The sequence below is a fragment of the Sceloporus undulatus genome, chromosome 6 (assembly GCF_019175285.1).
Source record: "Sceloporus undulatus isolate JIND9_A2432 ecotype Alabama chromosome 6, SceUnd_v1.1, whole genome shotgun sequence".
NCBI classification, from domain to species: domain Eukaryota; kingdom Metazoa; phylum Chordata; class Lepidosauria; order Squamata; family Phrynosomatidae; genus Sceloporus; species Sceloporus undulatus.
This window is the reverse complement of record NC_056527.1, coordinates 137,629,846-137,641,891: the sequence shown is the minus strand read 5'-3', so window position 1 is coordinate 137,641,891 and position 12,046 is coordinate 137,629,846. Positions and strand designations below refer to the sequence as shown.

General features: G+C 42.1%; 1 protein-coding gene across 5 annotated transcripts in view; it reads left to right on the top strand.

Annotated features, from left to right (window-relative positions):
* LOC121934474 (beta-galactosidase-1-like protein 2) overlaps positions 1–12,046 on the top strand; it is a 62,230-nt gene that overhangs the window by 18,085 nt on the left and 32,099 nt on the right. For all 5 annotated transcript variants that reach the window (XM_042475007.1, XM_042475009.1, XM_042475006.1 and 2 more), the window contains 3 exons: positions 137–245; positions 2,033–2,125; positions 6,291–6,372. In XM_042475007.1, coding sequence (XP_042330941.1) covers positions 137–245; positions 2,033–2,125; positions 6,291–6,372 — 284 coding nt within the window. The remainder of the gene's footprint in view (positions 1–136; positions 246–2,032; positions 2,126–6,290; positions 6,373–12,046) is intronic.

Genomic DNA, 12,046 nt, shown 5'->3' with positions numbered 1-12,046 from the left:
ATTCAGATAGCTTTAAAAGGAGAGCACTAGTGGGAGAATGTTGCTTTTAGGTACTGATTCCCATGGGCATTAAACAGGTTTCTGCATCCAGCAGTGCTCTTATGCTGCACATTCTGGTCATCTTTCTTTTCTTTAGCTGGTTGCTCCAAGACCCTGAAATGCAGTTGAGAACAACGTACCGGGGTTTCACAGAGGCTGTGGATAACTACTTTGATCACCTGATGCCCCAGGTGGTTCCTCTTCAGGTAAATAAAATAAAAGGGTGGGTGATCGCACTTCTGTTAAGTCAGCTGCACTGTGGACAGTTGCGTCATGATGACTGTCACACAATGTGTCGAGTGTTTTCATAGAAAGTGCTTAATTTTTGCATGGTTTGTTTTACATAGGAAAAAACATTTCAGGAGATCTGCTGCTTTCTTTCTGTGAGAGCATGGCTTATCTAAAAAAAATCTGCCTTTGTGCTGTGGGATTGTGATTCCTCTCTTTTGGGGAAGCACTTGCAAGTAGGGGTCTAGGGAGATACCATTGGTAGCAAATGGGAGGTGGGGGAGGGGAATATTAGTAGCCACTGATTCTGAGAACTCGGGAAAGACAACCATCATCTCAAGGAGATGATATACAGCTCATCCTCTCCTTTTCTCTTGGCAAATTGCTGGGATTGGTTTTGGAAATGCCTTGTTGCAGTCACTTTTAATTGAGACAGTCTTTTATGTGTGCCAGAAAGGCAGGGTTTCAGTTGGACTGAGCCTCGGTTCATCCTTCTTATTTTTAGGTGACATTGCTCTAAATATAACAACCCCAAATAGAAGAGACCCATTGAATCAGTGGGAGCCTGGTACTGTCCAGCAGCATTTATAAATGTTCCATTGATTCAGTGTGTCTACTTTAATAGAGACTAACAAGTGGATTGATGCCCTAATGTCTCAATCATTAAGTATTTTGAAAGATGCTAGCTTTACTTTCGTGAGTACATGATTTTACATAGACCAGAGTTGGTGCCAAGTTGGAGGCCAGCCTGTCTCCCACACTATAGTGGACCATGGTTATTATACCTTGCTGTAGTCCTTGGGTCTGCAGGCACTATCTGCTATTTTAATATTCCCACATTGGTTTGGATTGGTGCTGGGTCAAGTACTCTCAGGCCCTGTAAAAAAAATCCAAATAGCAAACAGCTTACGTGAAGGCTTCTAAATGTACACACTTCTTATTATTGTGTGCCTTCAAGTCATTTATGATTTACAGTTGCCATATCAAGCAGTTTTCTTGGCAAGATTTGTCCAGAGGGGTTTTTGCTTTTGCTGCACTCTGAGACTGAAAATGTGTGATTTGCCCATGAATACCCATTGGGTTCCCATGGCCAAGTGAGGATTTAAGCCTTGGTCTCCAGAGTCATAGTAGTCTCAAACCACTACACCACATTGGCTTATGCCCTTATTTTACTCATTGTATATGTGTTTTAAGAGCCAGTGTGATAGTGGCTTGAGTGTTGGACTCTTGAGACCAAGATTTGAATTCCTGCTCACCATGGAAGCCCACTGATTGACCTTGGGCAAGTCACACTCTCTCAGCCTTAGAGGAAGGTAAAGGCAACCCCTCTCTGAACAAATCTTGCCCAGAAAACCCCATGATATGTTCACCTTAGGGTCGCCATAAGTAAAAAAGAGATTGAAGGCACACAGCAACAAAAACGTTTTAGAGTTAGAGAAGTCAAGTTGGGAGAAGGTGACTTTTTTCCTTCCAGGATCCCTGAAAGAATTGATAGTTGAGCTGAAAAGTGTGTTGCTTTACTATAGTCCCCTTCATGCAACACTTACATAATGGGCCATTGCATGATTACTGCACTCCTGACCTTATTCTTAGGGACATTACATGCCATCACGACTAGCCATCCATGTAAACCCACATGATTAAATTGGTAACAGAAACCCCTTATGATAACTGTTTCCCTTCTTTCTCAGTATATATTTGCAAATAGATTAGATCAGATAGGTGTACGCTATCAGCTTATCTTCTTTCCTTTCTCTTTTCTTAGTACAAGTATGGTGGTCCAATAATTGCTGTGCAGGTGGAGAATGAATATGGCTCCTATGCCCAAGATCCAAGTTACATGAATTATATCAAAATGGTAAAGTCTCTATCTCTTAAATTAATCTTTCTGAAGTTCTTGATGTTACTGTTGTGCTTGTCCTTCTTCTTTCTCTGGACTGAAGTATAAAGCTGTTGGTAGCCATGATAGGCATATACTCCCACATCTGGCGATAACCACAAGGACAACCTCCTTTCCTTGTGTCCTGCTTGTGGGCTTCCCATAGGCATATGGTTAACCATTATGGGAAACAGGATGAGGGACTAAGTAAGCCTTTTGTCTGATCTGGCAGGACCCATTCACATGCTCTTAACAATTTACTAGAGCCTTAGTATTGGTGTCATTGTTCCTGTGTAATCCACCACTGTCACATCTTTTATCCCAGTCAAATGGATTTGCCTCTTTACTTGGAGAATTCTTAGTGGGAAGTCCTGCAAGGATATGTTTTTCCCCCAAAGTTACCATTGCAGTTTAGCCCCAGAAGCCATTTACAGTACCCAGATTTAGTCTTAGAAGATGTGACATAATTTGATAATAAACATCTTCAGGTCAGTATACATAGCACTCCCCACTAAATTAACCACCCTAACCTGCTTAGTAGCAGGGCTTTTACTCAATTTAAAAATCTGTTAACTATACAACTTTTTGTTGATTATTTGCACAACAAGGCAGTTAAAAATACAGAGCCAGGGCAGAGTGGAAACAGTTTATCGCAGGCTGCCAAAATAGTTCATTTTGCTGGGGCTTGGATTATTGAATTCAAAAGCAGGAACCCCTGAAAGTGTGACTTCTAGCTGAATTGGAAGAGGGATTGAGGCACCACCTCATAAGCAGGGCATAAGCAAAGAAATATGAATTTGCCATTGTGAGTAGACTCAGAACCTTTCTTACGAGAGATTACTTTGCAGATCAGACTAAGGCAGTCTTGTAAACTGCTGTACTGTAATCTGAAGCTCATCTCGAGACAGGTTAATTTTGCTAATGCCTCTCTCTGTTTCCTCACTCAGCAACAACCTTTGCGTGGCTCCACCTATGGTTTGGACAACTGGAGCTGGCTGACAGGCTCTGAGACATGGCCATTTTTAGCAAATCGTTCCTGAGCTGCATCTTTTTTCTTGGCTGGATTTAAATCACCTTTGAAAAGTTACTTTTTAGGATTACAACTCTGAGCATACCCCCAGTCGGGATATTCTGGGATTTGTAATCCAACAAAATAATGTGAAGTCGAAGGCTTTCATGGCTGGCATCCATAATTTTGTGTGGGTTTTTGGGGGCTATGTGGCCATGTTCTAGAAGAGTTTGTTTCTGACATTTCGCCAGCATCTGTGGCTGGCATCTTCATGCTGGCGAAACATCAGAAACAAACTCTTCTAGAACATGGCCACATAGCCCCAAAAAACCCACAAAGAAGAGCAGTGTCACGGTGGGGGGGATCATTGTCAGGGGTCTTGTTACACACTGTTGGTTGTTTTTGTTATGCATTGTTGGTAAGGCAGGGGGACAGTTATTTATGAAGGCCAATGTGGTGTGCTGGCTAGAATACAGTATTGGAATGGGGCTCTTGAGCTCAATGTTCTTGTCTTCAGTGCGCTATGAAATTAAGGGGCCTAAATCTCATTGTGGTCCCAACTAATACTGGGGGAGACACATTGGAAGATAAAACTGTAGTAAACAAACAAATAATCAGAGTCCTCTTTGAAATATCCATGCTATGGACACCCTACTTCAGTTTATGTCACTTTCCCACAAACTGATGTCTTCTAAGTGTTTGGGGCTAAAATTCCCATGACCATTGACTTTTCTAGTTAGGATAGATGCAGGACAAGAGATTGGAGAAATCTGGTTTAAGGTGAGGCGGCTTTGGCCAGTCTGATACAGGTAAGGATATGACAAAGACAGTTGATTCTGGCTTCTTGTTCCTTCTTGGACAGCATAGTCCATGGCAAGAGAGAAAGGGAAACACTATATAATTCTTAAAACCAAATGAGGGGTGAAATAGGATATAAAACCAATAAAATGCTGACAGTTGTGCTGCAAACAACACAGTCTTTTTATTCCTCTTCAGGACATCGCAAGGTGGAGTTGTTTTGCAGCAGTGCAATAACATTGCTGCCTCTCTGGACAGTATTGAGCCAGGGGACTCATTCCATACTACTCAGTTACCACACTTTGATAGCACTTCTAACTGTCATGGTTTGTCCTGTTGAATGCTTGGATTTTTAGTTTGGGAAGACACTCAAATTCTCTGGCAGAGAATTCTAAATACATTATGAAACTACAAATCCCAGGCTTCCATAGGCTGTTAAAGGATTATCAAAGTGTGTTGTGAGAAAAAGGATGATGTGTAAACTATAACAATACAATTAGGTGATGAAAACAGCAGTTCATAAAATAAGTTCTTGATAGTTACAGAATCAGTATCAACATACTAGGCATGTCATCAGCCAACTTTAGAGACTTACACTATACAAATCTTTATGAGTGACTGGTTTTCCAGATTTCTCTGCAGTCTTGCAGAATTTACAGAACTGTTCACTTTGGCCTGATACAGACGGGCCCTTTGCGGCGCACCCATGACGTGCTAGGGTTGCTTGGGGGCAGGGCGTGCACATGCCCCGCAATCCTAGCACATCATGGGCACGCCACAGCTGGACCTAGAGCATTGAAAAGCTACCATGCTGGATAGAGAATGCTGGGAGGTGTCGTCTCTCAAAATTAAGTTTCTCAGGCTATGATTCATCCTTTGCACTGATAGCCATCTTAAATGTCTTTTCACATATTCTGCAAGCACAGACTACGGTCTGCATGAAAACACCTCCAAAATGTGGCATTGGCACTGGAATAAGAAGGAACCACAGCCAGTCCTGGCTTTCTTTTAAGCATATGTGTATATAATGCATGGATTCACAAATGAAAATTTGTCCCATCTTATTCACACTTCCCGGTGTACACTTCCACACTTTTGATGCATACCCATCTTATTCACACTTCCCGGTGTACACTTCCACACTTTTGATGCATACCTAAAGATGCAACATGTACCTCAGACATGAATTGCAACTTCAGCTTTTAATAATGCTTCTTCTAACCTGCTTAGGTGTTTTTTTACTAGAAGGACACTGACGTATTAGTGGGATTAGGCCTGGTTGATGTCACCTTCCCTCCTTCACTTAAGACAGTCTGCAGACAGTCAGCCAAAACAGTCACATGATGTGGCTCCTAATCTTCCTGGGAGGAATGGTGTCAACTCACAGTCTCTTCCATGCTGTGTCAAGAAGCATCCCAGTGCTAGAGTAAGGAGAAAGTTAAGCCAGGATGGCTCTCTTGCTGCAGACACTGTCCATTGTAGACTGGTAAACGCTATGCTGCCTGAAAAGAGATTCTTCTAAACGGTGAGCAAAAGGGCACTCATCTGAAACTGCTGGACACCTTTCACACTGTCTACTGCCAATCATCTAAGATTCTGGATATCTCAGCAGCTCTGGCTGAGTACAGCCTGCTTCTATCATCCACTTTGCACAGTGTATGAGAGATAATGTTTAAAGAACCTTCCTGATGTGTTGATTTGAGTACATATGCACACCTGGGCCTCTCTTGGCTGTTTCTATTTTTGTTGTCCTTGCATCACCTGCAAGCTAAAGATGCAGTTCAATCTGATACACATACACTCAACAACATAAATCCAACATTTAAAAAAAACAAAACTAAACTAAACAAAACCTTAATACTGTACCTATTATTAATAACATTTGCAGACAGCCACATGTATGCCTTAGTAGTTACTAAGGATCTTTGAGAAGAGTTAAAGAGGCAGATGTCATATGACATTACCAATATATAAGAAAGAATCCTAAGGGAGTTGCAGTTTTCATTTGAAAGGGGAAAAAATGAAAACTCAGCACTAATGATAAATGATTTAATTTTAGCTGCAGTGGGTCTCATAAGTGAATTAAAGAGGAGCAAGTGCTAGGAAAAAGTCAGCTATTTGGGGATACAACTCCCATAATCCCCAACCCAGTGTGGCTACTGAACAGTCAGGGGCTCTGGGGCTGCCCTCTACAGCAGCTGCCTGCAGGAGCTTTGGTTCAGAGCTCCGTTTGGTTCTAGTAACAACTATGCCCAAATTGCTATCTTGCCCCTGATATGAATCTTCTTGTGTATATTGGTGTTGAATCCCAACCTAGCCATGTTTTTCTTCACACAGGCCCTGCTAAGCAGGAAGATTGTGGAGCTCCTGATGACCTCAGACAATCACGAGGGACTGGCCTCTGGCATTGTGGAAGGAGGTATGTAGCACTGTGGTGGAGAAGAAGCAGAGTAAATTTGCAAGGCCAAGGCCATGAATGCAGAGATGTGTGGTGTACCTGTCACGGCTTTCAACCATCCATGGCTTAAAAATATTCCAAAAAGATACAAATTCCATAAAGCAAAGCTTGATTTTGCTATCTTACACAAGGGATGCCATTTCACTACACCACTGTGTTTAATGGGATTTGTGAGCATCCATGGATTTTGGTACCCACGGGGTGGGGGGGTGGGGGTCTGGAACCAAAATCCAGCAGATACCAAAGGCCTCCTGTACTTCCAACTCCTTCAAATTGGAGACTCCAGATGCTCCATAGGGGACAAACATACTGCTTTATCTGTGTTGTGTTGGGCTATTGTGTACCAATCTCAGCTAGGGAATGTTGTATTTACGGCTCTTCAAACAGGATTGTGGTGCTGCCTTTTTACACATGATTCTCCAGGGACTCTTTGTTTTTCACTCTTGTTTTCTCACAATTTACCTTGGCTCACTTTCTTGCTTCTTTCCCCAGCTCTGGGCCTCCCAAGCTGACCTGGAGTCTTCACCACCTTTGGCACTCAGTCTTTAGCCTCTCATGCAAATTAATCTCTCCTGTTTTGAAGCTCTCTGTGTAATCTGTTTTTGGGGGAATGTTAAAAAAAGTATTATTATTTCCTCCTGATAAGCAGTCTCCTTCAGAGCATCTGTTTGACTGAAGCGAGAGGGCTTAGTGAGTCAGTGAACGTCCTGTAATCTTGAGATGGTAGGTGGTGAGAATAAGAATAAGCAGATGCAGCCTTCCTTGCGCCTGCTTTTGTAGAGAAAGGGGGATTATTTCAGATGTCAGATTTGGGGAGCAGGGAGATAAATGCAAAATCTCTAGAATCCAAATAGTGTTGTGTAGAAATTTGCATAGCTGTTTTCACCTGTGAAACTGACATTATATTAAAAGACTGGTTGGAGTTCCAGGAATCTTAGATTTTGAAAGGATTGCCCTCTTTGCAGTAGAAGAAGTTTACCAGAAAGGACCCTGCCTAGTCTTGTGTAAGTTTAAAAGACAAATTGGGTTGTAGGGTCCTAATTCTCAACATTGTGGGCTCTAAGCAAAGCGGGGAAGCTTGTTTGTTAGGACTCCCTACATCAGTGATGGTGAACCTTTTATAGGCCGAGTGCCCAAATTGCAATCCAAAACCCACTTATTTATTGCAAAGTGCCGTGTCCCTCTGGCTTTCTAGTAACAAACTCTGGCAAACTCTGTGTTGGGCCGACGGCACATGTGCCCACAGAGAGAGCTCTGAGTGCCACCTCTGGCACGTGTGCCATAGGTTCGCCATCACTGCCCTACATTCTCCAGCTAGCATGGCTGGTAGCTGTACTAGTTGGGGGATTCTCTGGGAGTTGTAGTCACTGCAAGTAACTTTCCCAAGCTGTGATAGGTAAGCCCCATCTGAATTTTTTCCTCTGCTTTGTGTACGGCTTACTGTTGCTCCCAGTAGCTTCTGATACTCCATTCCTATTGCTCATATTTCCTTAAATCGGTGTGCATGCTTGTGAATGATGAGTGTATAATTTGTACTTTCTGGTTCCAGAATGCAAGTGTCTTTTCCTCCCTTTCCTTGAAGAGTATTTATTAAATATATATATTTCTTCATTCCATTAGCATGCTCAAGGCAGTGAACTCAAATCAAAATTGCAGAAAGCACTTACACTAAATCAAATCAAAATGATAAGCGTAACACTAAGTACCTTATGATAACAAGTCATAATAATCTAATAGACGATGGAGCGTTTGCCCTTCTGTCAGCAGCTGGCACTTGCTGATGAGGATTGGCAGTAGCTGGGAATGGCCATATAGCATTGCTTGGGAAAGTTACTTAGTTGGACTGCAAACTGCAAACTATGAGGGCTTGGGAATTTAAGGAGTGGCAGTCCAAAAAGTAACTTTTCCAAGTTTTGCCATTTGGCAGGCTATCTTTCACACTTCTCCCAGCCAAGACAGTTGACCTCATGATTCATAACGTAGTGTAGGACATTTGTGTGTTTAATTCATTTGGACAATTTCTGTCTATAGCTGGCCCTCAATATCTTTGGATTCTTTATCCATGGATTCAAGCATCCATGGCTTGAAAATATTTTTTAAAAATATATAAATTCCAAAAAGCAAACCTTGATTTTGTCATTTTATATAAGGGACATCATTTTACTATCCATTGTATTTAATAATATTTGTGCATCCATAGATTTTGGTATCCACAGGGGAGCCTGGAACCAAACCCCAGTAGATACCAAGGACTCCACTTTATTTGTAACAGAAGGTGACAACCAAACCTCTTATATGAGTGATCTCTCCCTTTCACAGTAGTCCATTGGGCAGAGAAGAAGAAGTTATAGGAAAGAGAGAGATTAGATGTCCCTGCACACGGCCTGTTACAGACTGCCAAAATAAAGCTGCTTCGGGTCTCTTTGGAGGTATGCTATTTAAATGATGCATGCATCCTAAGAATCCGGAAGCTGCACCAAAGCTGCACTCCAGTGCTTAGGAATGGTGTGGCTTTGGCGTGACCTCCGGACTCTTAGGACCCATGCATCATTTAAATAGCATACCTCCAAAGAGACCCGAAGCAGCTTTATTTTGGCAGTCTGTAACCCCATATTAAAACCATAAAGGTCTTAGGTCCAATTACTTTTTCCAGCTAGAGTAGACCCATCTAATCAGTGGGATTTGCTTAAATGCGGACTTATAATTCAGTAACTGATTCATTCAGTCTACTGCAGTGAAGATCAGCAACTGGACCCAAAAAGAAAAAGCAGGTAGGAGCAGAAAAATAATTAAATATTTCCATCCACTTTAAAACATAGGTCTAAATCCAGTACCGCTCTCAAAAATAATAAACCCAGTGAATCAGTGGTTGTGGACTGGAATCGCTTTTGATTCTGACCCAGTCTGCATGCAGCCCTCATGGATTATGTCTAAGTGAACACTGCCCTCAACAGAGAAAAAAATTCCTCTCCTAGTTTAAAATAGTACTCTTTGGGGAAGCAGCCCACTTGTATTTTTTGGCCATGCTGTAAAGCCAAAGGTTAGTTTCCTCCCCCACCTTCAGAAACTTGAGGAACAAAATGGGTGGTATATGGATGGAGATTACAGGCATTTTCTGTGACACAGCAGGCTCGTGGTTGTATAGGTTCAACTCTATGCAATTCAATATGATGAACAGAAAGGGGACCAGCAGATAAGGCTTGAGAGTGAGTTAACAAGCATTAATATCATTGATTTGGTTTGAACATATTGGGTGTTAGGTGCGCAGCTCTAGGGCAGCATTTCAGAGATAAGGTGCTACCACAGAATAGACCCTTTCTCCATTCAGTGTCCACCCATCTCTGTTAGGAGAGATTTTGTTGATCATGTTGGAGAGACAGTTTGGTGTGGGAATCAGACTGTATTTATGGGTACATAATAGCTGCATGTGCATAACAATTACACTTGATGGTCTCCAAAATGTTTCACTCCTCCTTCCCCTTTCTAAAGATACATTTGACTGACAGTCAGAATTGGCTTTTTGAGGTCACCCCATCTGACTTTTTCAGAAAACATAAGGAAAAGAAAAACATAGAATTCCATTGAATTTGTAGGACTCTGTCCTGAGGATCCATTTGTTTCCTGAAGAAACGTGATTCTGTGTAACTCCTCTGTGCTTACATTTGTAAAAACCTAGCAGCCCTTATTGTTCTGTTTCATCTATATATATTTTTAAAAGAGAACCAAGCACATATGGCAAGATCTGTTCCTGGTATAGGGTGTTAGCCATTGGGCTTGGTCTCTCTTTGTTCCCTCTTGAAGATGCAGCATTTCCCAGCCATGTCCAGCTGGAGGCACTCTCTACTTGCTAATGGAAAACAGAACAGAAAGACAGGGGACCACTTGCCACTCTGCCTGAATATGTTTACTGCCTGCTAGCGCCTGCTCGTTCTCTTGTTTGGAGCCGTCTTCTCCGGCAGGCTTGTATGATGAGAGCGCCTTGATCCCAGCTCGTGCCTCAGATGTCATAACAGTCTGCTCATTAGAGTCAACATGTCAAGTAATCAGGAGTGAGGAATAACTAGGGCTTTGAGTGATACAAAAGTGGAAAGTGGAGGAGGCACTGGCGGCAATGGCAGCAAGGTAGCAAAGAGAATACACACAGAGTGAAGATAATGAAATGCATGCTTGGAAGAAGAAGGAAGAGGGTGTGTCTGTCCATGGGCTGCTCCTCTGCAGGAAGAAAAGGCTGGCTTTGTCGCCTGGGGTGTGGATCTGCTTCTGCTGATTCGCACTGACCACACAGAGTTAGTAGGTAAAGCCATCTTCTAAGAGAATCAGAATATCTACAAGCCATAATGGGTAGTCATCAAATAACTGATGCATATGACATGTTAACTGCCTTACTTATAGCTAGGATGTTTGCACCATCACCAGCTGTTTTCATTATAACCAATATGATTTTTGGAATTGGTCTTACAATCAGTGCAGCTACCTCTGCATTTGAATAACATGATTGCCACTTTCTACATCTGGTTTTGCTCTGGTCCTGTCTCCCCCACCAAACATGCCTACTGTGCACACACATTTGAAGCTCTCAGATTCTTCCTTAAGCATTAGAGGAAGTGGGCTGTGATGCACAGTGCTGAAATAAATCTGTTGCTCTTAAAGGTGCCAGAAGATGTTCTTTCCTGGAATAGGCTTTAACACATCTGCCCCTTTGAATATGGCTACAATTCATGTGGAAATGAACTTTCCTAAGAACCAGTGTTTGCTTTTTAAAAGCACACTTCCAAGTCTGGCTGTGTTTTCACCCACCCAGAAGCCATCTGGGTTCTGCTTTGCCCATTTGAACACTTGAATCTGCTCTATGAGTCAGACCATTAGTCCTGGGTTGGGAAGACTTGCAACCTGCAGGGCAGTTTTTATTAATTTTACTACAACCCAGAGATTCACTACCTGGAGCCCGGTGCAAAAGACATGTGTTTAGAACAAAACCTTCTAAGCTCAGGAATTAGTATCAGGTATCACAGTTGGATGGTACTCAAGTTCCTTCTTTTTTTCTTGCTGGAAATATAATTTAGGGCAGGGGTAGGGATTCATCTCTTCACTGTTATTCTTAAACTGTTGGGAATCAGAAGTCCATGGTTGGCCATGTTTATAGATGTGAACTTTATTATTTATTTATTTATTTATTTATTTATTTTTATCCTGCCTTTCTTTTTGACTGGGAAAGTTGGCCAGTTTACTAATACAGCACTGTTAGACCTGTTTCATTCTGCTTTGATCACCTGTTTGCATAGGCTTGAGAAACTCCCACTGATAACCAATGCATCTCTTCAGCTAAAGCCTTGGAGATCGGCACCACTTTAGATGTTAGTGGGCTGCTTTGGTGTGCAGGCATTTATCCTAGCATCTCTGATTCTTCTGCAATAATTAATTAAGCCTTGTGGCATCCACCTCTGCTACACATACACTCACACCCCTGAGGTGGGAGCTTGCAACATTCTGAACATTTTAAGTAAGAACTCCAAGGGCATTGCTGCTCTGCAGACTGTAAGTGATTTAATAGTACAGTAATTTCCTCTCCCTGAGGAGCTGTATATTCAGGCAAAGAGGATGTATAAGAGAATTCTTTATAACTCTACCAAATCAT